A 27,861-nucleotide genomic window follows, 5' to 3' on the forward strand; every position below is an offset into this window, starting at 1 on the left:
TAACATATTACATTATTAACTTTAAAACTGTGTTAAAATATGTATAACAAAATTGGGCAGGGCTTCCCCGGTGGCGCAGTGGTTGAGGGTCTGCCTGCCGATGCAGGGGACACGGGTTCGTGCCCCGGTCCGGGAAGATCCCACATTCCGCGGAGCGGCTGGGCCCGTGGGCCATGGACGCTGAGCTTGCGTGTCCCGAGCCTGTTGCTCTGCAATGGGAGAGGCCACAGCAGTGAGAGGCCCGTGTACCGCAAAAAAAAAAAAAAAAAAAAAAAAAATTGGGCATTGTAACCATTTTTAAGTTTACAATTCTGTGGCAAGAGTTACATTCACAGTGTTGTTCAATCATCGCCACTATCTATTTCCAAAACTTTTCCATCATCCCAAACTGAAACCCCTTCCCAAGGCCTTGGTAACTCTAATCTACTTCCTGTCTCTATGGACCTGCCTGTTCTGCACATTTCACATAAGTGGAATCACACAGTAGTGGCGTCTGTGTCTGGCTCTCTCACTAGACACAGTGTTTTCAGGGTTCATCTACATTACAGTGTGTCAGCGCTTCATCCTTCTATAGCTGAATGATAGTCCATGGTGTGGATGGACCACATTCCTTTATCCGCATCTGTCGATGGTCATTTGGGCTGTTTCCATCTTTTGACTAGCCCCCACCTTTGCTCCACTGGTTCTGGGGGAAAGAGAGATGGAAACTGCCCTGCATATCTACACGCAAACTGTCCCCCTCCAGCATTAGAAGAGCCCTCCTTTGTCCCCCAGCCTCAGCCAGAGCCCCCTATGCTATAAACCCTCTCCATCACCCCAGCCTAACTGACCCTCATCCTGGCCCGATCCCAACAGCAATTATCCTCACGCATTTTTTGTAAACGTTCTCTGGGGCACTGAGGTGAAACTAAGTTTATTTTGTATTTGTCTGGTTCTAATAATGAGTGAGAATGTTGAGATTTCAGGCACTGTACCCCAGACTTTAGTCAGGTATTGCCAGGACGGCGGGTGCTGGGGCCTGGAAGCCCACCAGGTACATCCTCTGGTGAAAGCCCCTCTCGCTAACACCTGGGCCTCAGGCACCTGGACATCACAGTTAACCCGCAGGTAGGTGAGGAATCATCAGGTAGAGCCCACATCAGAACAAGAACCCCAAGAAGAGCACAGGCTGGGATGGGTCCCCAGCATGTGAGATCATGCCCTGCCTGCGGGGTATTCTGGGGCTGATCCTGCCAAGGCACCTTCAGGGCTGGGCCCACGTGGGTCCTGGGGATGTGCCAGATTCCATCACTGGCGTTTTCTGGAAAGCCCCATAAAAAAGTGGTCATTACCTGTACATGACGACTCAAGAACTGAGTCCAGCCAGCTGCGGTTCTGTCTCAGGTAATAAAATCTCACAGGGAAATGGAGTTTTCTCAGGCTGGTCTTTGAAATAACCGCGGACTCTCTCCGAGAACCCCAGGGCTCTGCACTGAGCCGCAGCCTCGGGAGGAACGGCTCCTCATCCCCGTCACTCTCATTTTCTTCTCTTTTCAACAGACACTGGGCGTCTCTGCGTACCCGGCGCCCTTCTGGGTTCTTGGGCTGCGTCCGGAACCAAGTAAAGCAAGTCGGCTGCACCTCTCCCGGGGCGGAGACGGCGGGGCCCGCACACCTGGCTGGCAGGTGAGCCCGGGACCGCGAGTGAGGCGCCCTCGCCTCCCCGCCGCCCCTCTGCCTCCCGGCCCGCGCCCAGGCACGGAGGAGAGTGAGAGGTACCCGGCGTCGCCAGCAGGGGGCGCGCGCCTTCCAGACGCCCGGCCCCTTAGCCAGTCGCGCATGAGCCATGCGGACGCTTTCCGGCAGCGTGGCGGAACCGCTTCCCCGTTTCGCGGCATTTGGCGACACCTGCGCGCGGCGGCGGGCGGCAGTGTGGCACCATGGCGTCGCTCTTCAGCGGGGCCCTGCAGCTGACGGACCTGGACGACTTCATCGCGCCGTCTCAGGTGGGCGGCCCGGGCGGCGGCCGTGCGCGGGGAGCCCCCCCGCCGCAGTCTCTCCCCTGAGGGGCTCAGAAGCGGGGCTGCTGGGTCGCACAGCCCCGTAGCTTCCGCGTCCCCTTCCCGGGCGGCCACTGCAGCCGGACTCACCTAGCTTGGGGCCCGGGAGACCCTGCCGAGCTTCCTGGCCAGTTCCTTGAGTGTGAACGGAGTGGGACGGCCCCACCCCGCTGCGAGGGCTTGGGAGGTGCTCCGCTGGAGTCACCGCGGTGGTCGTCGTAGGTGTCGCCCCCGGGGGGGGGGAGACAGAGCTTGCTCCCAAAGGGGACAGGACAGCTGCACTTGAGAGCCGGCCGCCCTTATCTGGTGTCCCCGCTTATCGGTTGCCACCAGCCAGGCAGGACCAGGGCTCGGAGGGCCATAGCTAAGCCGTCCCAGGAGGAGGAACGGGTGGGGCTGGTCCCGGCACAGCGGCAGGAGGAGCTCGGACAGGCCTCCCACCAAGGCTTTCTGGGGCTAGTTCCCTTTGGGAATGCGATGGCCAGTGAGGTGCTCCTGTTGAGAGAGACCGCGAGAACTCGAGTTGGGCAGAGAAAGGAACTTTCTTCCAGGAACTGGGCGGGGCCAAGCGTTCCTAGCGGCCCCTTGGCTTCCTCCCAGCAGTCAATGAAAAACTGGCCAAGGTGCCCCGCCAGACGTTTACGCTGAGGAAGGTGAGGGTGGGGGTTGGTGCTGTCTGCAGACAGGTTAGCGTGCAGGCCCAGTCAGCACCGCCTCCATCTGACTGTGACCTGCAGAGCGACTCTTGGTCGGACAGAGTGTCTGACCAGGCGTAAGTAGGGTAAGTAGTGACAAGATCCATAGCACTAAGAGTGCTTCTGCTGCAGGAAGACCGGAATCAGGGCACAGTTTTCGTCCCAGGTGGTGGTGTGGCCATCAGGCTGCCCCTCTTCTTCCACCTCTGTGCACTCAGGTGCCCGCTGGGGTTTCTCACTGGTATAGGATTGCATCAAGCCCATGAGGGTGGATAAGAGGCCGGGAAGCGGCGTGGCCAAGATCCACATCGAAGATGACGGGAGTTACTTCCAAGTCAGTCAGGTAAGTGCCAGCTCGGTTGGCCTGAACCACGTTTCACTGCTCCGTCGAGTGACAAATGCAGGGGCCACAGGACCTTGCACGTTTCACCAGTCCTTTCTCAGATATGTTCTGCAGAGAGCTCTTTGCAGAGATGGCAGTTCCCGCATCCCCGCCCTCTTTCCTTCTCTCTCTGAGTTGTAATTGTGTAAGATTTTCTAGTCCAGACCACTTGTTCTTAGGGAACACCTGCTTCCTGTGTAATTTAGCAATGACAAGATCCTAATCCAATGGCGTTAAAATTTACCCCGACTGTTTGCCATTTGGACTCTCAAGAACATCAGTGCTGTCCCAGGGACCGCAGGCACCACCAGGCACGCTGGCCCGGGGATCCTGCCCAAGCAGGGGAGGAGCCACAGGATGGTTCACAGTAGGGCCAGACAGCAGGATCCATAGTTCACAGGGAGAGAGCCACTGTTCACTCAGCCCAGGAGGGTGACGCAGCAGCACACCACGGGTCCCACCCAAGCCCAGCACAGCACGGAAGACTGGGTCCTTTTTAGGTACCAAGTGGGCGCTGCTCCAGAGCAGCAGTGGTTGATCTGGAGGGAAGTCAGAAGCACGTCAGCCCCCTGCTCAGCACAGCATCACAGCCTGGCCTTGAGGCCAGTCCAACCTGGGAAAATGCACTGAGCTCAAATTGTGGCTTTGGTGCTAAGTAAGGCCTAGTGATCTGGGCTGGAAGGGAGTTCCAGTCTTGTCAGCCCCCTGGTCACACTCTGGGCCCCTGAAGCTCGCCTGACCCTGGCTCAGACCACTCCTGTGTGTGCAGAGGGAGTGAAGGGGCTCTACTGGGATCATTTGCAGCTAAGGAGAGTTGCCCAGCCTGGAGGCTGGCTTGAACACCAAGTTCTGCAAATGTCTGGCCGAGTCTGACACTGTGACTGCCCCTTGTGTCCCTCACCCACTCTTCCGTGTGTTGGCACTGGGCAGGCACAGCCCAGGTGGGCACAGCCTCCCGCCATCTCCTCCCTCTGCCCGTCTCCTTGTTCCTCTGTCCTTTCTTCCTTAATCTTTGCCCTTGCCTTTCTTTTCCTCCTCCATTTAGAGCCTGGTCTTGGGCATTTTCCTGTCCCCACAGCCCCGTGAGGGCAGCCTGGGGACCAACGACTGTCCAGGGCCTCTGTGATGAGTCAGCTGCTTCTTTGCAGATTTAATGCCCGTCTCCCACCCCTGGCGGGCAGCAAGCCTCTTCAATATGATCTGACATGCCAGCCAAGTTTGTACCAAAGTTAGAATTTGGTGCCACTATGAAAATATAGAACGTGTATATGTGTTTCTGCAATAAATACTTAATTTCTAAAAACTTACAGCACATAAAGCCAGTAGTTGGTTGTCAGTGTTGTGAGACGGAGAATGAAGGTTCCCTGTGGGTCTCATCATCTGAGAGCTCCATGTCCTCATGCGGAGGGCCCTTGGGGTACCAGGTTCTTGTGCTTCCAGGATGGAGGGACGAAGAAGCTGGAGAAGGCCAAGATCTCGCTGGACGACTGCCTGGCTTGCAGTGGCTGCGTCACTTCGGCAGAGACCGTGCTTATCACTCAGCAGAGCCACGAGGAGCTGCGGAAGGTTCTAGGTGCTAATAAGGTGAGCGGTGGGGCAGTCTTTGGGATGCCGCTCTAACCCGACATCAACCCCAGCATCCCTCACTCGTGTTGTCAGGGCAGCTCATCTTCTGGTGCCCTTTGTCCTATGTGACTCCTGACATTTTTAGGTCTCATCGGTGGGATCTCAGTCAATTACTTGTATTTTGACATTAGTGTTAACCCTAAACTTTAGGTTCTGCATGTTTGCAAAAATGACACGCCCTGATGGAGTTAGGCTTGGAATCTGTTAAACACACAGAGCGAGCGGCAGGTCCCTTGCTTTGCAGGTGGCGGCGCCTGATCAGCAGAGGCTGGTTGTCATCTCGGTCTCTCCCCAGTCCAGAGCGTCGCTGGCTGTGAGATTTCAGCTGAATCCTACAGACACCGCCAGGAAATTAACTGCATTCTTTAAAAAAATAGGTAGATGCTGAACCTTGGGTGAGCTCCAGCTTGGACACAAGGGCTGGCGGGGGGCTCATCATGCCCCGCTGTCACTGGGCTTAAACACATCAGAAACTCTATCTGAGGTTGACTTCAACTTGAAGTTTTGTTTTGATACGGAGAGCAGTGCCTTTTGATAGAAAACTGTCTGAATTCTGATGTTGCACTTCCCGAGTCTGGAATTTACTCACTCCTAATATTGTTTTTAAACTGTCACCATCAAGGCACATCTCCCAGGTCTGAGTTGTGTTCTGGCTCAGATCAGCTGGTCAACCTCTGCGTGCTGGGAACAGGGCTGGGAGGACGTGGGGTGAGCCCCGGTGCTGGCGGCTGCCCTAGGCAGCATGCAGGGTTTGGCCTGGTCCCTGGCAGCCACTGAGCTCAAAGGAAGGAAGGCCCAAGGACGCTGGGCTGTCTGCACACCAGCGTGTCATGTGACGCCCCACGGGAAGGCAGAGCCCTGCTCCCGGGGCGAGGTGGGCAGCACCTGGGGCTGTGGCCATCCTTCTTGGGGTGAGGTGGGTGCTCCCTTGCAGGGGCACACTACGTGTTTGATACCACCTTCTCGAGGAACTTCAGCCTCCTCGAGAGCCAGCGGGAGTTTGTGCGGCGATTCCAAGCACAAGCCGATTCCAAGCAGGCCTTGCCCCTGCTGACTTCCGCCTGCCCAGGTATGCTGATGCTGCGGACCGATGTCAACAGCTGGACATGGGTGACGGGAGTGCTGGGGGAGGGGCTCGTCAGCAGGCACTGCCTGAGGGTCACCTGTAGTTGCTTCAGTTCCCGGAGGGGTGATCATAGGGACACCTGAGACATGTGTCGGCGACAGCAGAGCGGGGGCTCCTTAGTGGGCTCCTAACTCCTGTACAAGTCAGTCCACCCCAGAAAGTCACACCCCTGCCCTGCTCGCTTCCCCCACCACCCCCACCCTGTGTTGGCCTCAGGCTGGATCTGCTACGCCGAGAAGACCCACGGGAACTTCCTCCTCCCCTACATCAGCACCGCCCGGTCCCCGCAGCAGGTCATGGGCTCCCTGGTCAAGGACTTCTTCTCCCAGCAGCAGGTAACAGGGACATCTTACAAAATGAGCCAAGACTGCAGTGGTCACGGACCCACACGCAGAACTGTGCTCCCAGCCATGCCTGTGCCGTCACCCCCGCCTCAGCCTTTGCTGCTGGGGCCAGGCAGCTGCACCACTGCCGTGTTCTCCACACAGCATTTGACCCCCGACAAGATCTACCACGTCACGGTGATGCCCTGCTATGACAAAAAGCTGGAAGCCTCCAGACCCGACTTCTTCAGCCAAGAGCACCAGACACGCGATGTGGATTGTGTCATCACAACAGGTGTGGGGCCCCGAGCCTGCTGGCGCTGTGTCCCCAGCGTTAAGGCCCAGCACAACCCCCCTGGCTCATGTCGGTCACCCCATCTGTGAGTTGAGCAGCCTTGCAGAGGCTCCCAAATGCTTAAAAGAGAAATGAATGCCCACCCGGGAGGCAGACGATCCGGGGAGGGTCGCTGTCCAGGGACGCGGTGCCCTGCCCACTCCAGGCGCATTGTGAGGCACCCCAAGGTCAGGCGCGTCTGCCCCACCGCAGCACCGGGAGGCCCTTCAGAAGTGGAGTTGCCTCTGGCTGGGTTCATCCTCCTCCACTCACGAGCAGGGGCTGGACGTCTGGCCACTCACGGGTTGCTAGGGATGCAGGTGGTGGGGATCTTTCATGGTCTCTGTTTTTGTTGAGATTCAGCTGAAGAGCATCTGTCTGTGCTGTGGTCTCATCGTAGGAGAAGTCTTCAAGTTGCTGGAAGAAGAAGGGGTCTCACTGTCAGAGCTGGAGCCGGCTCCCCTGGACAGTCTGTATGTTGCGCCTGCCATGTTAGGAGCAGTAAGCTCGTCCAGCATTGGGGTGCTCTTGACCTTGGGGTCACAGGTGTCCTGGTGGGCAGCAGAAGGGACGAGGCGGGGGGCAGGCACTGTCCTCCCCCCTCTTCTCTGCCTCAGCTTCCTTCTGGTTGGTTTTGCATCTGCCCCGTGGTATGTGTTGGTGTCCAGAGGTGGTTGAGTTCACGAGACGGCCTGTGGACAATTGGCTGATGGTTATCAGAGCTGACCCCAACTTCATACAGGTCTGAGCTCCCCAGAACAGGTGACATGACGGAGGGGACGGTCCTTGTCCCCCAGAGCCTCCTCCTGACACACCCACAAAGCCTTGGAGTCTGTGACTCATCTTCCACTTAGAAAGCAAGTGTTCTCAAACATGACAGACAGAGGTTACCCAGAAGCCTTGGTGGACAGCAGCCCCACTACCACCTGAGGCCATGCCCTCCTCCCCAGGTGCAGCAGTGTATCTGCCCAGGAGCCTACCAGCCATCAGGGTGGGGGCTCAGGGGGCTACCTGGAGCACGTGTTCCGGCATGCAGCCCAGGAGCTCTTTGGAATCCACGTCACTGAAGTCACCTACAGACCCCTGAGGTCAGTGGGAAGGGCTGGAGCTTGGGGCAGGGCAGCCTCTCGGGGCACCAGGCAGGAGTTGGGCCCTCCCCTCTGGCTCATGTGAAGGGGCCAGAGCTCTCCAGCCCTTGGTCTCCTCATCACAGGGCTCAGTGTCCCCTACCCACAGCACGGTGACCCAGGGCCCCAGAGGCCCATGGTGGCAGGACGGTTTTCCTGGCACAGGGTGTGTCCCAACGTCAGTCCCCATTCCAGGGAGGGCGGGCTGGGGCCTTTGTCAGACCTTGGGAAGGTGGGGTTCCCATTCTACAGACCAGGAAACCAAGGCTGGGGCTGAGGCCACCTGCCCCACTCATTGAAGGGAGCTTCCTACCCTCCCCTATCACTGTCCCCCACCCGGGAGGAAGCCTGGGCGTGCCGTGTGGACAGCCTGGTCTGTGTCCCCTCAGGAACAAGGACCTCCAGGAGGTGACTCTGGAGAGGGACGGCCGGGTCCTGCTGCACTTCGCCGTGGCCTACGGCTTCCGCAACATCCAGAACCTGGTGCAAAAGCTCAAGCGAGGGCGCTGCCCATACCACTATGTGGAGGTCATGGCCTGTCCTGCAGGTAGCTGCAGACAGACTGGGCCCTCTGGGACCCCATGTGCTGACACCCTCCCCTTGACCACACTTCTGCCCTTCCTTCTCTGCCACAGGCTGCTTGAATGGTGGAGGCCAGCTCAAGGCCCCCGACACGCCTGGCAAGGAGCTTCTCCAGCAGGTTGAGAGGATATACAACATGGTCAGGACTGAGGCACCAGAGGATGCGCCTGGGGTCCAGGAGCTGTATGGGCACTGGCTGCAGGGCGAGGGCTCAGAGCAGGCCAGCCGCCTACTGCACACAAGCTACCACGCGGTGGAAAAGGCTGGCTCCAGCCTCAGCATCAGGTGGTAGGAGGCCTCAAGGATCCACCCGGCCCAACACAGCCAGCACCGGGACTCCCAGCAAGGCGTGTGGCATCTCCAGCAGGGAAGTTGCCCGAGGCCCCAGGGCACACCCCCAAAATGCTGGATGAGATGTGGGGACATTGGGACCCACATAGAGATGGGACTCAGGACCCCCCAGCCAGTAAAGGTGACTTTGAGCCTGTGCCCACCCGGACTCCCTGCTGCCGGGGGCCAGAGGTTCCACCAACTGCTGGAACCTCTCCAAGGGCCCAGAGCCCTAGAGGTGCCCTGACTCCTCCTGGTTGTGGCGGCCTAAGCTGTGAGGGTTTCAGCTCGTCCTGTGGGGAGCTTAAGGGAGAGAAAAGGGGGGGGGGGGTTCCTCATCCCCCATTTCTAGAGTCACCTGAAGCTGCAATGTGGAGGGTGGTGATAGGCTGGACCTGCCAGGCTGGTCAAGCTCACAGCAGAGCTTGGGGAACCCTGCCACACTGGGCAGCAGAGAACACTGGCAGGAGACAGGCACCTGGCCCATGACCCCAGCTGGGGATGGGTGCTCCCTCCACCTAGAACCAGGTGTTCGATGAAGCTGCAGTCTCGGGGGCTTGAGAACCTGTGTCTTGGGGGCTGAGTCCAGGCGGGAAGGACTCTTGCTATCAGGCCTTAGTGGTCTCTCTGGCTGAGTCCTGTGTCCACAGCTGGACCCCCACTTAAGGGGCAGGGGGAGGGCAGATTGCATTCAGCCCACCAGGCCTGGCCCCAAGAAGCTCACTTCTAGTAAAGGGAACTCTCTCTGAAACCGGTTTCTCTTCACGAGTGTTTACCAGCATCAAAAAAGAGGCCTCTCAAAGCTTTATTCAAAGTTCAGGAGCCCTGTGCACCCCACTAGGCTGCTTCGCAAACACCCAGGTCTCAGGGCTCACTGTGGCCCAGAGAGGGGCCCCAGGTGTCCAACACCAGGAAAGGCCAGGGCGCCCACCCTCTAAGGCTGGGCAGGGCTGAGGAAGGCTCGATCCTCCTCTGGGCCAAGGGAGGAGGGACATGTGGCCCAGCCCACGTAGGGCTCACTTCGGCCGGGGCATGCTCAGGAGTCCCCACTGCAGCGCGAGGAGTGCCCGGGCCTGTGGCTGCAGCGGCTCAGCTGCCCGCTCAAAGCTCGCTCGCTCCCTGCAGAGCACTTCCAGGACTTCAGCTGGGGCGACCTTCCCCGTGAACTTGCGCACAGGCTCCTCTCTGCGGGGAGAGGGGCTTCGATGGGAACCGTTGGGTAAGCTGGACATGGCGGTGGAAATGAAGCCACTGTCGGAGGGCACTTAAAGAGCAGCCTCTCCCTGGTGCCAGACAGCCCAATAACTAGTCCCCCGACACCTCCCTCAGCATCCAAATGACTGCCAGGGAGGCCCAAAGGACAACAGTCCAGCCCCGTGCCAGCCTGTTCAGCAGCGTGGCCCCTGGGGAGGACACAGGTCCTCCCGACACGCGCTGGCTCAGGCCCTGCCATGTGCTCCCCAGCCTGCCCCACAAGAGGGCCCGCACGCTGGCCAATACTCACGCCACCCTCAGGAAGGGGTTGTAAAGGAGCTCCTCGCCCAGGGTTGAGGGCACCGTGGGCACATCATCCTCATCCCTCTTCTGGAATGACCACAGGTCTTTGTCACAGCCTTGTCTGGCAGTTCCAGGCAGCTTGGCTCAGCTCACCAGTCTGGGGGCTTGAGCCTAGACCCTGAGGGCAGGCACTCATGGGCCAGACCTGCAGGCTGCCCAGCTCCCCTCCCTCACCAGTGGGAGCCTTGGCTGGCAGAATGCCCTGGGCCAAGCCACATCTGGTCACCCGGGTCGGTCATGGTGGACTCCACTGCAGTGCCTCCCTGGTTCCAGTCCTACCCCACCCTCCAACCTTGCCACTGAGAGGGGAGGAGTGGTCACACCTTGGCCCACGATAGCTTGGCCTTCACGTGGTTGTTGCAAGGCTCCACTTTTTGTGCAAACTCGAGGTTACCCAGTGTGTGCTCGTGACCACAGAACACCTTCTGGAGAAAGAAGGCACTTGCGGTGCACAGCACCACCATAGGCAGAGATGGGCAAAGACACTCACCCCAATGGCCCAGCCCCTCCGCCCTCGCCTGGTCCACCTGTCCCCATGGCTGGCAAGCAGTCATCCTAAACCCTGGCATAAGGCAGGTGCAGAGCGCACCGGTTATGTAGGAGGCTGGGCCCCATGAGAGGGTAAGGGGCAGGCTGCTCACTGTCTCAGGGGGCAGGGTGCCCAGGGTCTCCACCAAGCTGTGGTACATCTGCTGAGCTGTGGTCTCCAGGCGTGAGCCGCAGCCGGCCACAGACAATGCGTCCCCTGGGGAGTTGGGTGGGTCAGAGAAGGTGGATGGGGCAGAGGGAGGTGGGGTGGGTAGGCGCAGGGCAGCCGGTACCCGAGAACACGGCAGGCGGGTCCAGACACTCATCTTCCCACAGGAAGTAGCTCATGTGGCCCGAGGTGTGGCCGGGCGTCAGGAGGCAGCGCACGTGGATGGCCCCAAACTATGGCAGAGGAGCAGGTGGGCCTGTAAGGTGGTTGGGCCCAGGGCGCTCTCCCCACCCCTCCTGAGTGCACGCTCACCCGCAGCTCCTCGCCATGTACCAGCCTGCGGGTTAGCGCACAGATGCGCTCATCTGCGCCCAGCACCACCAGGCCAGGCAGCAGCCTCGCCAGCTCCGTGTTGCCCCGGGCGTGGTCCCTGCGGGTGGGCAGAAGCAGGATCACATGGGGTAAGGGTAGGGTAGGGGTGACACCCTCCTGCCTCAGCCCGCCCTGATGGCACTCACCAGTGGTGATGGGTGGTCAGCACAGTTGTCAGTGACACCCCCTCCCGGCCCACGATCTCCAGCAGCTGAAAGGGATGGGAGTTAGGGAGATGCAGGTGGTCCAGGTGGCTGCCTGTGTTGGGGCGCCAGGCCCGGGTGCACAGTGCCCCAGGCAGGGGACGGGCCTGGGGGTAGGGGAGATCCAGCAGACAATTACTGAGTGCCCAGCGCACACAGTACAGTTAGGCACCATACACAGGGAGAAGAGAAGACCCGAGACGGCTCTAACCTCAGAGGAAACCCAAGATAATCAAGAAACCCTAAACGCCAAATAACCAGAGATGAGACAATAGGGGAAGGATCCGGCCCTGGCAGCGTAGTCTGGAGAGCCTCTCGGAATACGGACTGACGGTCTCGGCCTACGATGCCTGGGCCCACAGCTGTGCTCCTGCCGCCCGAAAGCTGCCCTCACCCTTTTGGGCACGGCCACGTCCACGGCCACAGCCTCCCGCGTGTGCTCCTCGATGACCAGGTACATGTAGTTGTCCTCAAGCACAGGGATGACTTTGACCTTCATGGTCGCAGAGCTCAGCCACCCCGCGCCTCCTGAGCCCCTTCCTCAGGGTGGGACTACCCTCTCCAGACCCTAGGCAGCGCTGTGCGTGGGAGGGGTCAGCTCCACAGACACGCTGGGGGCCAGGAAAGGAACCGCGCTCCCTGCTCCCGGACTTTCCCGAGGGCCCTTGAGGAATCCCAAGCTCCAGGCTTAAGTTGACCTGTAGCTGCGGGGACCAGTCCCTCGCAAAGACTCAGCCCGTCGCAGGCCCCGCCCCCGCGCAGCAGGCCACACCCCCCGATTAGCCCGCCCTCTTCCGGCTCCGCCCCCAGCCACGCCGCTGCCCCGGTAGGCCCCGCCTGCCTCCCAGGCTCCGCCCCCTCCCCAGGTGCCCTCCCGCCGCAGCGCGACCCTGGACCAGCCCCTCTCCAGGCCCCGCCCCTCAACGTCCTTCCGCAGGCCCCGCCCACCCCAGGCCCCCTCCCTCCGAAGTACGACCCCGGCCCGCCCCCTTTTCCGGTCGTCCACTTACCCCAGCGGGCTGAGCCAGCTGGTCGCAAGGACTGTCTGAAGGACAGCCGGACAGAGGCGGGCCTCGGGCGCCTGTCACGGGGCCTGGACGGAGCGCGCCGCTCACCCGGGCCGCCGCCAACGGCCGGCGGGCCCGCCTGGAACCTGCGCGCGCGGGGACCCGAGCACGGTGCACAGAGCACGCGCGTGCGCGGGCGGGAGCGCGCGCGTGCCCGAAGGGGGCTGCGCGCACGTCGGGCCAGTCGCGCCCGGCGCTGCGGCGCCTCCTCCACGAAGCCCTCCTGGCACCGGGCTGAGACAGTCCTCCTGAGTACCCCGGACCCGGATTGGGACGTCTGAGCCCGCTTCCGTCAGGTTGAGGGGTGCAGGGATCTGTTCAGTTTGTTTGCCTGCCCTTCCAGTGTTCAGCGTAGGGGCCTAATGAGTGTGCGAACCCACGTGGTAGAGCAAAGCGCGCTGTGTGAGGACAACAGTAACAGCAGCGGCATCTCCCTACCATGCGCGCTGTCCCACACCTCCCCAGGCTGGGCCCTTCTATGCACTCGTGGTTCCATCCGCGTCCCTGATAAATGCTGGGGTGCCGATCTGCGTTTCCCAGATGAGGAAAAGGAAGCCGGAAAAAATGGATCGCCAAATACGGAAGAAGTTGAGAGTTTGCACCCACCTCCCCAGCCACTGAACTGTCCTGCCTGCCCTCGTGGGCGGGGCCCCGGGAGTCTCCTGGGGACAACAGAGGCCTTGGCAACACAAACCACCGTGTTGCAGCAACAGGCCAGTAGTCGAGGCGGCACCGGGCTTGGGGCAGCCCAGAGTCCCTTTTGCCTATGGAGTATGTTGCAGCCCCAGGCCCCAGGCCAGGGGCCCCACCTCGGGCTACCAAGAATGTGAGTCCTCCCAGGACGCTGCTGCTTCTGGGCTCGGGGGTTCTCCCTGTTCCCTCAGAGACCAGGAGGGGTGTAGGTCCTCCCAGGACCTGGGCCTGATCCTGGCTGTGGGAGGGCCTGCCCCAGCTCTGCCAGGCTGAGGGTGTGGGGGTGGATGGCTGGTGGCTTCATGAGAGTGGAGGCCACAGCCCAGGTCTCAGACGCACCTGGGGTATGAGTGGTGGTGCCTCCCTAGGTTCTGCCGCGGGCCGAGACCTGGCTGCCAGGAGTCCCTGGGGGTGCCCCAACCTGGGCCGCCAACCTTGAGACAGAGATTCCCTCAGATCTAGAGCTGAGTGAGGAGCAGCGGCTGCAGGTGGGTGTGGGGGCCCTCGGGCAGTGGCAGGAAGGAGGGCATCCCCAGGGCCCCACAGGCCCCACCTCTCATCCTGGCCATCCATAGGTCTGCAAGGAGCTGGTGGACCTGCAGATCAAAACCCATCGCCTGAAGGAGCAACACGAGGCTGAAATCTTCGAGCTGAAGAGTGAGGTGGGCACTGATGTGTGCCTACGTGTGCCAGCCTGAGGGCATGGGGGGAGGGTGCACACTTAGTGCCAGAACTGTGAGGGGTGCAGGTGTGCCCCATGTGACTGCACGTGCAGTGTCTGCGAGTCCCCACCTGTCCTGTGTGTGCTGTGTCCCTGTGGATGCCCAGATGGATGTGACCTGGTCACCCCACAGGTCCTGTGGCTGGAGAGCCGGGTGCTGGAGCTAGAGCTGCACGGAGAGCAGGCAGCCCTAGCAGAAGCTGATCCGGGGCACCGCCAGGCACTGGCACAGGAGCTTGGGCACAAGGCCTGGGGGCAGGGACACTCCAGCCACCACAGACTCCAGGTCACCATGAGCGCATGGGTGGAAGCTAAACAGGGGTCCAGCAGGGGAACAGTGAGGCTGAGACCGGCTCTTCTGTGCAGGCACAGCCCAAGGACTTCCTGACCGCTGAGAACGAGCAGAAGCTGGGGGATGGTGTGAGTGTGCAGCCACCTAGCCCGGGAATCTGTTGAAGTTTCTCCTAGCCCAGGGTGGAGGTGGGGCAGTGCAGGGGACCCAGAGCTTGGGCTCTCACCCAGCCAGCCCTTGTGTACCCCGCAGCCACAGGGAGAAGTAAATCGGGCGCCTGAGCAGCACAGGGCTCGGCAGCAGGCACTGGAGACGCGTGTGTGAGTGACTGCCTCACCTGGGACAGGAGGGCCCAGCAGGGCACAGTGAGCAAAGGAGCTGTTCTTAAGGGGCAGAAGCAGTCACCTGCCCTAGGCCCGGCTAAGCCTCATACCCATGTCTGCAGGGCAGCCCTGGGCTGGCAGCTGCAGGGAGCCCAGGAGGAGGCCAGGACAGCTGGGCAGCAACTGGCTGCACAAGCCTTGGTGAGGCCCACCCCTAGCTGCTTTGAGGTCTGGCTCAGCAAAGGTCCACCTTGCAGGACATAAATTCAGGGCCATCTCCACCCCCAGGTATTGTCTGCCTGCCGGGGCCAGCTCCACCAGGCTGAAGCAGAGAACGCCCGGTTGCAGCTGCAACTCAAGAAGCTGAACGAGGAGTACGCCATTCGACTGCAGCACTGCGCCCGAACCGTGGCTGTGAGCACTGGGCCGGTTGGCCCTGTGTTGAGTGGGAGGCCTCTGGGTCCTGGGGAGCCCGAGTCTGGCCTGGGTGTGCTAGACCACTTCAGAGAGACTCTGACCTTGTGGGAGACTTCAGACCCACCCAGCATACTGTCATCAGACCAGCTCCATGGAGGGAATTGGCGGTGGGGGAGGTGTGGACCCGCCCCAGCACGGCCATATCTCCTCCAGGGGTACGCAGATGGTGCAGGCCCGAAGCCTGCATCCACAGCCCTTCGGACCTTCCTGGAAACCACTCTGGAGGACATTCGGGGGGCGCATCACAGCCGTGAGCAACAGCTGGCCCGGGCTGCTCGCACCTACCGCAAGCGCCTGGCAGATCTGAGTCGGAGGCATGAGGAGCTGCTGGCTGGCCACAGGTGGGTCCCTCCCTGAGCTGGGCACCTGGGGTGGGATGGCCCTAGGTGACCTGGTGCAGGGCTTAGTGTGCAACAGGTGCTGGTGGATCCCAACGGGGCACCCAGGACCCCCAAGGCTACCTCTGGTGCAGCCACCTCAGACATGGAGCCGCCGCCCCTGCGCACGGTCACCAAATTCGGCCACCTGAGAGAGGACCAGGCTAGGCTGGAGAAGCAGCTCCAGAAGCTCCAGGCCCAGGTGACCACTCCCTGCTGCCCCACAACTCGCCCCAGGACCCATCCCAGGCTCAGCAAAGCCCCAACCCCAGGGCCTCTGAGCAGCCTGCCTCATTCAGCAATCGCTGTTCTTTTTCCCACAGAAAGAACCCAGTGAAGCCTCTCAGGGGGGCCCATTAGAGCCACAGTGAGTACCTGGTGTGGGTGCTGAGGAGACCCATTCATTTATCCTATGAACTAACTGCTTAGAGGGGTTCTGGTTGCTGCAGTGAACAAGGTGGCCCATCTGTATTCTCCAGTCTCGGTCTGCTTATGAGACACTAATAATCGCAGAAAAACCAACTGCCCGGAGAGAGGAGGGAATACCCTCCTGTATGGGAGGGGGCTACCCTTGAATGGGAGGGTCAGGGAGAGACCCCGAAGAAAGGACACTTCAGCTGAGACTCGGAGGACCCACAGCTGAAGACCTGTGGTGGCATGACAGTAGGAGTCTTGACCCCAGGACAAGGCAGGAGCAGGCCACCTGGTGACCTTCACAGCCTTTGCCTCTGCACCTCCACGTTCTCAACTGTGCAGTGAGCAGAAGCTGGGACAAGTCGCCTGCCTGGGGTTTTGGGAAACCCCCCAGCATGGGGGGAGGCCCCCCCATAAGCATCCTTACAGACACTGGGATCACTGTCCCAGCTGGCCTCGTGGCTTAGCTTTCCCTGAGTGGCCAGTGGCTGCCCCCATGCACAGATGGCTTCAAGCCTCACAGGGCCCATAGTTGAAAGGCAGCCCTATACTGTCCCAAACTCGCTCCCAGCAGGCACCTCAAGGACCTAGGGGCCCTGACTTGAGCAGGGTCATTGGTCAAAACCTGGGTCCATGCCAGCTTTCACGCCCACCCCTCCTCCTCCCCTCACAGGGGCCTGGAAGCTGCATCCTGGGCCCAGATCCGCCAGAAGCTACAGGACTTCTCCTGTGGCACCCAGGTAGTGGGCAAAGCCTGGCCAGAGGCCCCTCCTCACACTGTGCCCAGGCTCATGGCTTATGTTCCCCCATTCCAGGCAGAGCTGGAAAGGGAGAGAGCACAGCTGCTAGTCCGAGCCACGATGGCTGAGGAGCAGCTTTCTGAACTACAAGAGTACGTGGACCAGCACCTGGGCAGGTGGGCTCTAGAGGTGGGCTGTGTAAGACCCAAGGACCTCAGTCCCAGGCACTAGCAGCAGGGTTTGTCCACAGCCAGGTGGTAATTATGCCTAGTTTCTCTGAGCAGGTACAAGCAGGAGATCCTGAGGCTGAGGAAGCTGGTGGGTATAGGAAACCCCTGGAAAGCAGGGGCCACACCTCCAGCCAAGCCGCAGCACCCAAGGACCCGCAGCCGTTAGCTGGTCAACAGATAAACTTGGAGCAGAACTCTTCACAGCCAGCATGGAGCCCTCCCCACAGCACCCCCTTGGGAGATGATTCCACCCAGCTCAACACCCAACAAAAATCAGGCTGGAACCCACTGAGTCTTTATTGTGTCCAGTCAGCCAACCTGAGAATTGGGGGCTCCAGGTACGGAGGCAGAACTAGGCCCTGGGACAGCCTGCCCAGCTGGCCCACCACTGTGGACATCATAGGCCCAGACGCGGTCCAGGCCCTCACCCAGTACAGCCACAGGTTGCCAGGTGGGGAGGGGGAAGCGCCCAGACACCACTCGGGCTCCTGCAGGCAACTCTGCCTGTAGCTTGTCCTCCAGCAGTGGGAGCTATGGAGGAGAGGGAAGGTTGGGGTGGGCAGGGTGGAACACAGGTCCCCCTACCCAGCTCCTCCAGGCCCAGCACCTACACTGGGGATGGCTTGGGCTTCCCATGGGGTCAGCAAACCCCAGACCTACCACGCTAGGAGCCAGGAACACAGACACATTGTGGCAGTCCCTCAGGCTCACCTGCAAGAAGAGGAAATCACCCCAGCAGGGATTGGGGCCCCAGCAGGGAGGGAGGTTTGGTGGGCATGGGGTAACTGCAGCTTCCAAGTCCCAGCTCCAGCCTGCCCAGGTGGCAGAGGTACCTGGCACTGTCAGCAGGGTGGCCAAGCTTCCAAGCTAGAACTGGAAGCATGGAGATCAGGGTTGGGGTCTGAGGGGGTCCAGGACTCCCTGGATTACCTTCCAGAGGTTCTCACGGCGGTAGCTGACATTGCCCGCACATCCTGCCCTCCAGGCATGCAGCCACGCCAGCCCCACCAGCCATGGGTTTAGCTCATAGCCCACAGCTGGGCGGAGACCGCACTTGTGGGCAGCCAGCACCTGTGGGCACAAAGCGTCAGGACCAACAGATGGGGAGGTGCGTTCACAGGAGGGGTCAGCAAAGACGCTCCCCAACACACACGAACACGGTCCTTACAATCCTGCCGTCGCCAGAGCCCAGATCCACCATCTTTCCTGGACGGCCTCGCAGCAACGACAACACGTGGTCCACCTGCCTGGCACTCGCGCCAACATAAGGCACCTGTACAAGGAAGCAGATGGGACTGTGAGGGCGGGGGGCCTGCCTCCTGGGCTTCCTTTCTTAGAGTGGCCAGTCGGGTCCTACCTGAAGGAGGTCCCAACCCACAGCCGGATCGGCCCTGGAGTAGCTGCACCCTCCCCCTTAGCGCCACACTCCAGGCCCCGCCCCCAGCCCGGGCCCGCCCGGCCGGTCCCCACACCCCTTGGCCCAGCACCTGCAGCCGCAGCGGCACGCGGCGGAAGCCCGGCTGCAGCAGCAGCGCCCACACGGCGTAGGCGACCAGGCCCGAGCCCGCCGCCACCTGCAGCAGCTCCAACGCGCCTAGCCGCCGCTCGCGTAGCTCCGCCAACGCCTCGGCCGGGTCGTCCTGCTCCATGGCTGCGGGAGAGCGGCTCAGGGTCGCCCCACCTCAAGGACCCTCCCCGGCTCAGGTCCGAGACCCTCATGCCCCGGCCCGGACCTGAAGAGGGCCGTCCTCCCCACCGCCCCCGGCCTGCGCGGCGCCCCTCCTCCCCGCTCCGCGCCTACCAGAACCGCGGCGCCGCGCCGGAAGAGGCGGCCGCGGCGAGACACCGGAAGCGGCCGGGATCGCGTTCCGCTCCGTCCGGGTCCAGGGACCCTCCCGCGGGTTCCGGACCGCGGAGCCTTGGGGTCCGGGGCTACCCTCGCGGGTTCTGGCCGCACAACATCCTGCCTGTAGCCCGCGTCGCTCAGCCTCGTTGGCCCATGCCGCAGAGGGTTGCTGCGGGCCTGTCCTGGGCGCTGCGGACCCCTGGGGCTGCACATCCCAGCGCGGGGAGGCGCGAGGGTGGCGGTGCCGTGGATCCAGTTGACTGGCAGCGAAGGCCCGTGCGGTGTGGCTGGAGGCCAGGGGCGGCGGTCAGCCCGGGGGAAAGGGCTCACCGGGGAGACGCCGCCCCGCACACCCCGATAGCCAGCCAAGCCCAGGAGCAGTCGCGGGGAGGCCACCCGGGCCCCTCCCACGGCTGAAGGCAGTTAGCCCGAGTGCGCAGGAAACCCAGGATGCGCAGGCTTCGGCGGGGGCGGTGGGAGTTTGAGCTTGGCTGAGGGGCAGGGCGGAGAGTGTTGATAAGGAGAAATTTAGCAGAACCGAGAAGACAGATGTTGGCTCTCTCTGAGCGTCATGGGAGGGGAGCCGGATGTGAGGTGCTGGGCGCTCTGGCAGCTGGCCCAGTCAGGGGGATGGGAGGAAGAGCCCCAGGAGCTGGGGAGACTACCTTCTCCAGAAAATGTCACACACACGAAGAAAGATTGAGTTCCCGGAAGTGACCTGATGAAGCCTGGGAATGGGAGAGGCAAGTGGGGGGACAGAGCCAGGACCCCCTCCTCACCCCACCCTGAGGCCAAACGTCCTTGAGTGGCAGAGACTTGTCTGCACACAGGCCCTGGCCCGCTTCTCATCCATCCACGGCATCGGTCAGGAGGGACGGAAGCTGCTTCAGACAATGCAGGCATGCTGGAGACCCCTGCCCCCATCCCCAAGTGCAGACTGCCGCAAACTTGGCCTCAGCTGCCTCCACTTGGGAAAGACAGGTGTTCCTGTGGCAGGAAACCCCGGTGCCCTGCTCCCAAGACCTGAGCACTGGAGAGGAGGAGGGCTGCTCCCCACCCCCATCTCAGAACATCCTGTCTCCTTCCTGGCTGTCACTGGGCCCTCCCCATAAAAGGAGGATGTGCACTGGGCTTACACAGCATCCCATTCTTGTCTCTTTTGTTCCTTGTATTATTCCTGGTGCCTAGAGCAGCACCTGGTACCTAGAAGAACCTCAATAGAAGCTGGTCGACTGAATGAAGGCACCTACCCTGACTCCCCAGTGTGCACACCCAAAAGTCCCTCACCTTCACACCTGCACCCTGCTCCTCACCTTTGGGTACTGGGCACTCGAGTGCATACCTGTGTGAGTGCACATGCCCAGAGGTGCCCCAGAGGCACCTGCTCCCATAGCCCCAGCCCTCATGCTCACCCACACCGTTTCCCCTTGGCCACTCCCCTGTGGGCAGGCATGAAGCCCCTGGCCCAAGCCTTCCAGGCTCCTCCCAGAGCACCCTGGGGCTCCTCTGGCCCTGTCAGCCACACCCACTTCTGCCCTTTCTGCTCCTTTTGCTGGTTGCAAAGCCAACACTTTCTCTGGAGGAGGGTGTGTGCATAGGAGGCGCTTCCTGGGGCAGGTGGGCAGAGGCCAGTGTCCAGCCTAGGGCCCAGCCCAGAGAAGATGCCCTACATTTTTCTGGACAGATGGTCCCAGAGGTAGTCCACAGTGACCACACTGGGTGTGGCCACGGGCCTCTGTCCAAACAAGGCTGTGGGGAGCTGGCCAGAGAATTAGGGCAAGAGCCAAGGGTGAGGTGCTCCTCAGCGCTGGAGGCGAAACCCTCCTCGGGTCGGGGTCTGCATGGGCAGTGCAAAAGCCTCCCAAGATGGAGAGGAGGATGACAGGAGAGCACACTCACCTCCTCCTCCTCTGGTCTTTACTGAGATACTCCCTGGTGGGGAGAGGGGGAAACAGGGATACAAGGGTCTGCAGTCCAGGAGAGAGGTCCAGGCTAGAGATCCAAATGTGGGGTCATCAGCATGTTGATGGTATTTAAAGCCAGAAGGCTGGCCCAGTTCTCCAATGAGGGAATGTCGGAATGTGTGTGGAGGAGGAGAGGTCTGGTGCCTGAGCTCTGAACAATCCATGGGTGCCAGTTTGAATTTGGGGATGCAAAAGGGCACAGCAAGGAGCCTCAGGAACAGCAGAAGGTGGGAGGAGCCCAGGGGAGCCTACCATCCAGGGTGACTGTGCTCCCACCCACAGTTCTCACCAGTCCCCACAGCAAGTGGCCCGTCCAAGTGAAAGGAGTGCGTACCCGACACGAGTGTAGCCTTAGACAGCCCTCCCCACCGAAACTCCAGGGCAGCCACTGGAGTGATGCAGTGTCCACACAGGGCGTGGCAACATGAGCTACCTATATCAGCTGAATCTGGCAGAAGTGGCCCTGTGTATCCTTGTTCCTCTCCCAGCCTCAGTTCCTGCCTGCAGGATGGCGGGGCCCCTTCTCCAGTGAGGGCTGCCAGGCAGAGATGGGAAGTTGTTTCTGGGGCTCAGCCCAGGCACCCCACCAGACCTGAGCTGTGGCCCTCTTTCCCAGGAGCTATGGGGCTGGGTCAGCAGAGTCAGCTCCCTCTGGGTTCAGTAGTCCCACGTGCACCCCCATCCTGGGGCCTTTCAGCCTCAGGGCGGTCAGCTTTGTCCAGACCGCGCTGGCCCTTTATGTGGCCGAGGCTGGAGAGGAAGGCGGGGGCAGTGACAATGAGGCCAGTGGCGGGAAACGGTCCTTAGAGACCCCATTGTGTGCCCCCACCCACTAGAAATGGGCAACAAGCAGGACCCTGCAGAAGAGACCCCACAGCTGTCAGGATGCTGGGCACGTTGCAGGGGTCTGTGGACAGAGGGGCCCATTCTTCCCCAGGGGCAGAGTGGGGCCAGGATGACTCTGCTGGGCTTGCAGCGAACCACGCAGGGAAGTCGGTGGCCCACCAGATTGCAGCCCCTTCCCTCAGGTTGGGAGTGGTGTCGCCTGCCTCCCCCTACAAGGGCCTCCACCCACCTCAGACCTTGGGTGTTATGGCCCCTTTTCCACTCCCACTCTGAGCAGTGGAATCACCTGGCATTGGGGGCAGCAAAGCTGAGGGTGACGTGAGTGGGGGGTCCTTGCATGCCCCCACCCAGCAGCAGCCCCTCTCCAGGGCGTGGGCTGGGTGGCCTTAGACATGGCACCACTGCTCCAGAGCCTCAGTCTCCGGCTCTGTGAAGTGGGAACTGGGCAGTGCCGGGGGCTGTGGGAGAATAAAGTGAAGTGAGGCAGGCCCAGGGCTGGGCTCAGGCACGAGCACCCGATGCACATTGGCTAATGCAAGCAGCGTTCTTATTGGTTATTGCTATTACCTCGGAAGCAGTTGGTACTGTGATACCATCTGGAGGCCAACCCCCCACCCTCCTACCTGCCCCTCCCCAGCACCCTGCTCCCAGGCCCCTCAGTCCAGCACCACCTCACAGGGGTGGAGGTGGTCAGCATGGGCAGCCGTGTAGGCACGGCTGAATTCCTGGAAGCGGGGTGCACAGCCCAGCCAGGCCTCACCGAAGCGGCTCCAGCCCATGAAGAGGAAGGTGCCAGGGCCAGGGTGGACGCCACAGTGCAGTGGGGTGCGAATGGAGGCCTGCGCATGGCCCCCAGGGCCCCCCACCCGGAAAAGCGGCAATGTCTGGCGGAGGACACGGGCGGCGGCCACGGTGATAACAGACTCCTGCAGCTCTGTGTCGTGGGCAACCCCGTGGATGGTTCCATGGATCACTGTGGGGACACATGTTGGCCAGTGGCCTTCAGGAGAAGGCAGGCCCCTGACTCGCCCCACAGCGGGGACACTCACCAAAGTCGCTGGTGCACACGGCCAAGAGGAGCTCGGCATCACTGCAGGGTCTGCAGGCACCTGGCATGCAGGGGAGGTCATGAGTGGCAGCCCTGACCTCTCCAGGACTACCCGAGCCCTCCCCCATCTGGACACAGGATAGAGAGGGCAAGCTACCAGACCCCCCTCAGGGCCTGATGGCAACTGGGGGTCTCAGGGACCATGTGTACACACCCTGAAGACACCCTGTACTTGGGGTGACACTGCAGGCTCGTGCATGCATCACACACACGCACAGACATGGGCCTGGGGGCTGTGCCCAGCATGCAGGCAAAAAGACCCACCGAGCTGGAGCTCAAGGGTCTGGGTGCACGCGGCACATGCTCTTGCACACCCATCTCACAGGCAGCACCAGCAGGCGGTAACCCCTTGGTCTCCCAGAGCTGCTTCCTGGGGCCCAAAGTCACTGGCCCAGCCCACGTGGCAGGAGGTTATGGTGGATTCGAGGGTCAGGAGACAGAGCAGAGACCCCCATCCCCTGTGAGGTTAAGCTCCAAGCTCCCGGAGAGCAAAAAGCTGGGCCTGGTGCCCTGCCGGGAGGCGGGGCTGCATCTCCATGGTGACCAGGCTCACAGTGGACTTCTGTTGTACTGGGCTGGGGGAGGGGAGGGAGGTCACCGCTGGGCCAGGGAGCCCTGGACAGCTTTGGCCGTCATCCCCTCCCCCAACCCTTCAGGGACCAGGGGCCCGGGTTGCCCTGCCTGGCCTCCCCTTCAGGGATTCTGCCCTCTGTCAGCAATTTCCCTAACCCGCAAAGTGAGGGATTGCCCCTCCCCCCGCCCCACCTGTCCTGGCGCTGCTACTCACTAGCTGTGTGCCTTTGACAGGCTGCCTCTGTTTCTCCCTCTGTGCAGTGGGGAGGACAGGCAGGTTCCTACCCAGCGAGACCAGGGAGCGACTCCACGACTCCCACCTGTCCCCACCCAGACCTGCACTCACCATCCGCACTGAGGCCGTGGGCCTGCGGAGGCAGCAGTGGACGCCCGTCCTCCCGCAGTTCGAAACGGAAGGAGGCCACGCGACGGCTGATGTCGGGATGCGGGGTGGCCTGCAGGAAGAGGGCCCGGCGCTCGCGGGAACCCCAGCGCACGCATCGGCCCCCGGCCGGGCCTGGGCCCTCGGCCAGCAGCAGCTCCAGCACGCCGCCCGCCCGCTCCGCGAAGACTTGGGCGCCTGCGAAGGGCCGCGCCGGCCGCAGGCAGGCGATGCCGGGCCGCACGCCGGGGTCGGAGCCGCCCAGGGTGAGGCGCAGCGCCCCGGCCGGGTACAGCCACTCGATCCCGCCCTCCGCACAGGCCAGGGCGAGCTGTCCCACGCTGCCGGGCTCCTGCGTCAGGCCGCTGCGGACCGAACGAGCGGTGCTGAGGCGGGCGGCCGGCGCCCACACCCGGCCAGCCCGCTTCCCCTGCACCCTCTCCCCGCAGCCATCAACAGCTGCGTCCACTTTGTGGAGAAGGAAACTGAGGCCCAGCGTTCTGGGACTCGGCGGGGGGCGGGGAGGGCAAGGATTCGGTGCCGGGACGGAGCGCCCCCACCCCAAAGGGCTGGCGACACATCTTCCAGCCCCCTCCTAAGGGGAGCGCGGAGTCCCAGGGGGTTGGCCCGCGCGGGGGTCCAGCGGGGCTCGTACCTGCCTCTCCAGCTGCAGCGGTCCTCCGAGTAGCCGGCGCGAGCGGCCGTGGCCAAGAGGCCGAAGCAAAGGGCGCAGAGCAGCGCCGGGGGCGGCATAGCGCGCGGGGACGCGCGGGGGCGCGGCGGGAGCAGCCGGGGCGTTGGCCCCGGCCCCGCGCAGCCCCCACCGGCCGCGCCTGCCGGCCGCCCACCCGGCCGGGAGCCTGGAAGCTGCCAGGAGGCAGTGGGCGGGCCGAGCGGCCAATCGCGCCGCGGTGCCCGAACTTTCCACCAATTGCAGCGGCGCTCTCGGGGGTGGGAGGACCAGCCCGTGGCCCAGGAGGCGCTGGGGAGGAGCTCTACTGCCGGACGTGTTCCGTGTCACCTCCTCGATGTACCCCCATACTTTCCCCCCAACACACACCCCCGTCTCCAGCCTCGCCTTGCTTGCAGTCCTGGTCTGGTCACTGTCCTCCAAGCCCTTGGCCGGGGTGGAGGTGGTGCCCACTGGAACCTCTGGGAGAGGGGAGTTCATCTGGGTGGCTCTCTCCAAGACTGCTACCTAGGCTTCCATCCCCCATCTCTCCCTAACCTGGTCCTGGTGACTTCCCACAGGCCACGCGGTAACCCAGCGATGAGTGTCCAGGCACTGGGGCTGCAGGCACCGTGGAAAAGCAGGAGCAAGGACAGCCCTGAGCCCCAGAATCAAGCCCCTAGTAGGTTGGGACAAGCTGAAACGAGGCCCACTCTCATAGAGGAAACCCCGCCCCCAATGCCAATGTGTAGGCCAGGGAGGGGGTGGGGAGTAGGTTGTCTGGTGGGGACTGGAGAGAATGCCAGACAACGGGGAGGAGCAGACAGCCTTGGCCAAGGCCCTGAGTTGTGGACCCGGTGGATGGGACCCAAGAGCCTGGTGAAACCGTGGGGTCAGATTACAGAGGTCTTAGGCACAAACCCAGGACTCCAACCTCACACTGGAACCCTTGGGATCACTGAAAGCTTTAGCTGACATAGACTCTCTGCTGTCTGTGGGTGTGAAGTTGTTTTTTTTTTTTTTTTTTGGCTGTATTGGGTCTTTGTTGCTGTGCGCGGGCTTTCTCTAGTTGCGGCGAGCGGGAGCTACTTTTCATTGCGGTGGCGGGCTTCTCTTGTTGCAGAGCACAGGCTCTAGGCACGTGGGCTTCAGTTGTGGCACACGGGCTCAGTAGTTGTGGCTCGCGGGCTCTAGAGTGCAGGCTCAGTAGTTGTGGCGCACAGGCTTAGTTGCTCCTTGGCACGTGGGATCTTCCCTGACCAGGGCTTAAACCCATGTCTCCTGAGTTGGCAGGCGGATTCTTAACCACTGCGCCACCAGAGAAGCCCGGGTGTGAAGTCTTTACCCCACTGTCCCCCCACCCCAGCCCTCCTGCTGCCCTGGGCCAGAAGTGCAGGCTGACGGATGAAGACAGATGGCGCCAAGGGGAGGGGGGGCATTGGAGCCGCTGCCAGACTGAGCGTACCACTGCCCCCTCCCCTGGCTCCAGGGCCCTTCAGGGCCAAAGAGGGGCAAGGCATCCTCAGGGCTCAGCTGGCCCCTCGCCCTGGGCAAGATGGGGTGGGAACCAGCTATCAATCACGATAGTCCAAAGGTGGACACAAGCCAAGTATCCATTGACAGATGATGGGTAGACAAAATGGGGTCTATCCATACCGTGGAATATTATTCTGGTTTAAAAGGAAGGAAATTCTGCCACATGCTACAACATGGATGAACCTAGAAGACATTACGTTCAGTGAAATAAGCCAATCACAAAAGGACAAATATAAGTCTATTCATTTGAAGTACCTAAAATAGCCAAATTCATAGAGAAAAAGTAGAATGAAGGTTGCCAGGGGCAGGGGGATGGGGAGTTGGTGTTTAATAGGGACAGTCTTCAGTTTGGGAGGATGAAAACGTTCTGGGGATGGTGGTGACGGCTGCACAACAGTGCAACTGTACTCGACACTCCTGCACACTTAGACATGGTTAAGATGGTAAGTTTTATGTGTATTTTACCCAATTACAAATTTAAAAAGGGGTACACAGGGCCTGGCGCTGGGCACATAGAAGGCAAAAGAGGCTCCACTAGAAGGAAGGGAGCGGGCACCCCAGTCAGCTGCCCTTGCTGAGACAGTGGGTCCACTTCTGGCGGGTCACTGGGGCCCTGAGTGCTCTTGCACAGGCCTGGGAGGCGGACAGTGGGCTCCAGGCGCCCTCTGGTGGCAGTGTGAGGAGTCAGCCTCAGACCCACCTCCCACCAGTGTGGGGCCCCTGGCTCCCCACCTTCCTCCTCCCCCCGGAAAATGGGTTAGTGTCCGTGGGTGCCTGGAAGGGGTTCCTAAAGGGTGACCTAGTCTGGAAAGGACTGAGCTGGTCCCCTCAACACCAGGCTTCCCCTGCCTTCTGCCCCAGCTGATTCTTCAAGGGGCTCAGTGGTGATGCTGACTGTCACCCACAGAAGACCACAGAAGGCTGCTCTCCTCACAGCTCCTGGCCCCACGCCCTGTGGGTGCTTCCCTGAAGCACCCAGTGTCATAAGCCATCGGAGGTCTGCCACCCACAAGACAGGGCACCCAGAAGGCCACGCCTGGCCTTGCTTGCTGTGGGTGCAGGAGCAGACATGCTCAGTAAATACCTGGAGAGAGAGTGCATGGGTCGATGAATGATACCCCAAATCTCAGGTAACTCCCCCAACATCTGTGCTCGGTTTGGAGGCTCCTTCGTGCGCCCCCAGCTCCAGACCCTTCAGTGCCCTGACCCTCCAAAATGGGCCTCTCTGCATTCCCACTCAAAACCCAAGTCCTGGCAGAGGACTGGAGCAGATGCTGGGACAAGGAGCAGTCGAAGTGAGCCCTGCCCTCCAGCAGGGGAGGCAACCCCACAGGGTAAGGGGCACAGGTGAGGAGCACATGTGACTGAGGGGGGGCTGGGCTGGTCCCGGGCCTGTGGGAGCAACACAAAGGCCAGACAGAGGCAATGGGGGTGGAGGGATGGGAAGAGTGCCCCAGGTCTGGATGGAGCTTAGGGCCAACCAGGGACAGGAAGCTGGCCAGTGGGAGGTGGAACTTGGCTTCCAGGGGACAGTGAGCCTAGCTCCTGAGGAAATGGTGAGAAAACCCAAAGGGTCAAGTTCTCCCAATTGCCCAAGACCTCCCACTTGGGCTCCCATTTCAGCAGAAGCAGGGAAGAGGGAGAGATGGGGGCTAAGCAGAGGCCAGCTCAGCCTTGCCCCTAGCTGAGCCTGTGGTCGCCCAGACCCCTGCAGCCAGGACCTCTTGAATGTGTGCTCTAGTTGGCCCAGGGCAGGGCACTGCACCCCTTAGAGGGGCTGGGAGCATGGGAGCAAGGGACAACGGGGACAGTTCCCACAACTGAGAGCCAAGGGGTGCCAGGAAGCTGCCACCAAGTGACACGCTCCAGTGGTGCCCACCATGAACACTGGCCTGGCATGCTCCTGACCAGCCTGACCTAGGGAGCCCTAGGGTGCTGAGTGACCAGCCCTCCCAGAGACCCCATCAGGGAGACAGTCATATCTGCCAACTCTTCTGGGCAGCCTGAGCTGGTTCCGCTTCACCTGCACACAACCCCACCTCCACTCCCAGGTGGAATCTGGCCTTGCCCACCTATGAGCCTGTACCTTGGGACACATGACAAGTTTCCTCCCTTGATGAGAAATCCACCCCCCTGCCCGCCCCACATACACCTTGCATCTTCTCTAGGAGCCAAAAACGCAGCTGCAGATTGATTTGCAGCTGAGCTA

The 27,861-nt window shown here is 61.5% G+C and overlaps 4 protein-coding genes across 19 annotated transcripts; 2 read left to right on the forward strand and 2 right to left on the reverse strand.

Moving 5' to 3' along the window:
- Nucleotides 1-1,353: 1,353 nt before the first annotated feature.
- Nucleotides 1,354-9,315, forward strand: CIAO3 (cytosolic iron-sulfur assembly component 3). Its single transcript, XM_081257456.1, has 11 exons — nucleotides 1,354-1,985; nucleotides 2,982-3,077; nucleotides 4,557-4,700; nucleotides 4,987-5,119; nucleotides 5,677-5,811; nucleotides 6,085-6,203; nucleotides 6,357-6,486; nucleotides 6,926-6,998; nucleotides 7,476-7,613; nucleotides 8,042-8,199; nucleotides 8,288-9,315. Exons 1-11 carry the CDS (start codon nucleotides 1,920-1,922, stop codon nucleotides 8,524-8,526), a joined length of 1,431 nt encoding a protein of 476 aa, XP_081113582.1. The 5' UTR covers nucleotides 1,354-1,919; the 3' UTR covers nucleotides 8,527-9,315.
- Nucleotides 9,316-9,388: 73 nt separating this feature from the next.
- Nucleotides 9,389-12,769, reverse strand: HAGHL (hydroxyacylglutathione hydrolase like; the record flags this gene model as incomplete). 6 transcript variants are annotated; one of them, XM_081257461.1, is made up of 9 exons in its annotated part: nucleotides 12,404-12,769; nucleotides 11,788-11,862; nucleotides 11,337-11,500; nucleotides 11,131-11,248; nucleotides 10,943-11,051; nucleotides 10,763-10,866; nucleotides 10,445-10,546; nucleotides 10,069-10,148; nucleotides 9,389-9,749 (listed from the first exon to the last, which is right to left on the reverse strand). In XM_081257461.1, exons 2-9 carry the CDS (start codon nucleotides 11,851-11,853, stop codon nucleotides 9,581-9,583), a joined length of 912 nt encoding a protein of 303 aa, XP_081113587.1. In that variant the 5' UTR covers nucleotides 11,854-11,862; nucleotides 12,404-12,769. The 6 variants fall into 6 exon arrangements, 5 of the variants coding, with proteins under 5 accessions (XP_081113587.1, XP_081113584.1, XP_081113585.1 ...); XM_081257458.1 differs by having other exon boundaries at nucleotides 11,788-11,971; nucleotides 12,404-12,508; XM_081257459.1 differs by lacking the exon at nucleotides 12,404-12,769 and having other exon boundaries at nucleotides 10,445-10,543; nucleotides 11,788-12,141.
- On the forward strand, nucleotides 12,762-17,026 carry CCDC78 (coiled-coil domain containing 78). 7 transcript variants are annotated; one of them, XM_081257453.1, is made up of 14 exons: nucleotides 12,762-13,286; nucleotides 13,522-13,641; nucleotides 13,729-13,815; nucleotides 14,008-14,160; nucleotides 14,241-14,294; nucleotides 14,419-14,486; nucleotides 14,612-14,690; nucleotides 14,778-14,903; nucleotides 15,120-15,307; nucleotides 15,374-15,545; nucleotides 15,667-15,710; nucleotides 16,431-16,497; nucleotides 16,573-16,649; nucleotides 16,782-17,026. In XM_081257453.1, the coding sequence occupies exons 1-14, from the start codon at nucleotides 13,227-13,229 to the stop codon at nucleotides 16,891-16,893; spliced, it is 1,407 nt and encodes a 468-aa protein (XP_081113579.1). In that variant the 5' UTR covers nucleotides 12,762-13,226; the 3' UTR covers nucleotides 16,894-17,026. The 7 variants fall into 7 exon arrangements, 6 of the variants coding, with proteins under 6 accessions (XP_081113579.1, XP_081113578.1, XP_081113577.1 ...); XM_081257452.1 differs by having other exon boundaries at nucleotides 16,573-16,673; nucleotides 16,782-17,025; XR_014017684.1 differs by lacking the exon at nucleotides 16,431-16,497 and having other exon boundaries at nucleotides 16,573-16,673; nucleotides 16,782-16,935.
- LOC308629511 (adenine nucleotide translocase lysine N-methyltransferase-like) lies at nucleotides 17,007-24,280 on the reverse strand. Of its 5 annotated transcripts, XM_081257445.1 has the most exons (13): nucleotides 24,102-24,280; nucleotides 23,411-23,811; nucleotides 22,433-22,492; nucleotides 22,144-22,356; nucleotides 20,907-21,072; nucleotides 20,473-20,565; nucleotides 19,239-19,301; nucleotides 18,529-18,860; nucleotides 18,215-18,378; nucleotides 17,896-18,000; nucleotides 17,658-17,798; nucleotides 17,388-17,438; nucleotides 17,007-17,258 (listed from the first exon to the last, which is right to left on the reverse strand). In XM_081257445.1, exons 1-13 carry the CDS (start codon nucleotides 24,197-24,199, stop codon nucleotides 17,037-17,039), a joined length of 2,109 nt encoding a protein of 702 aa, XP_081113571.1. In that variant the 5' UTR covers nucleotides 24,200-24,280; the 3' UTR covers nucleotides 17,007-17,036. The 5 variants fall into 5 exon arrangements, with proteins under 5 accessions (XP_081113571.1, XP_081113573.1, XP_081113572.1 ...); XM_081257447.1 differs by lacking the exons at nucleotides 22,144-22,356; nucleotides 22,433-22,492; nucleotides 23,411-23,811; nucleotides 24,102-24,280 and adding an exon at nucleotides 21,670-21,809; XM_081257446.1 differs by lacking the exons at nucleotides 20,907-21,072; nucleotides 22,433-22,492; nucleotides 23,411-23,811; nucleotides 24,102-24,280 and having other exon boundaries at nucleotides 22,144-22,425.
- Between the last annotated feature and the right edge of the window lie 3,581 nt (nucleotides 24,281-27,861).

The sequence above is a fragment of the Mesoplodon bidens genome, assembly GCF_964165515.1.
Source record: "Mesoplodon bidens genome assembly, chromosome: 15".
Lineage (NCBI taxonomy): Eukaryota > Metazoa > Chordata > Mammalia > Artiodactyla > Ziphiidae > Mesoplodon > Mesoplodon bidens.

Bases quoted from the DNA above. Each gene is read 5' to 3' on its own strand.
- CIAO3 (XM_081257456.1), top strand. From the start codon at position 1,920: ATGGCGTCGCTCTTCAGCGGGGCCCTGCAGCTGACGGACCTGGACGAC. The intron at 1,986-2,981 runs GTGGGCGGCCCG...TCACTGGTATAG, and splicing joins ACTTCATCGCGCCGTCTCAG to GATTGCATCAAGCCCATGAG. The intron at 8,200-8,287 runs GTAGCTGCAGAC...TCTCTGCCACAG, and splicing joins GGTCATGGCCTGTCCTGCAG to GCTGCTTGAATGGTGGAGGC.
- CCDC78 (XM_081257450.1), top strand. From the start codon at position 13,227: ATGGAGTATGTTGCAGCCCCAGGCCCCAGGCCAGGGGCCCCACCTCGG. The intron at 15,711-16,430 runs GTGAGTACCTGG...CTCCCCTCACAG, and splicing joins GGGGGCCCATTAGAGCCACA to GGGCCTGGAAGCTGCATCCT. The intron at 16,674-16,781 runs GTGGGCTCTAGA...TTCTCTGAGCAG, and splicing joins GTGGACCAGCACCTGGGCAG to GTACAAGCAGGAGATCCTGA.
- LOC308629511 (XM_081257445.1), bottom strand. From the start codon at position 24,199: ATGCCGCCCCCGGCGCTGCTCTGCGCCCTTTGCTTCGGCCTCTTGGCC. The intron at 20,566-20,906 runs GTGGGGAGGGCT...TTGGATCTCTAG, and splicing joins GTGGCTGCCCTGGAGTTTCG to CCTGGACCTCTCTCCTGGAC. The intron at 18,379-18,528 runs GTAGGCGCGGAG...GCTCTCCCGCAG, and splicing joins GGCGCGGCGCCGCGGTTCTG to CCATGGAGCAGGACGACCCG.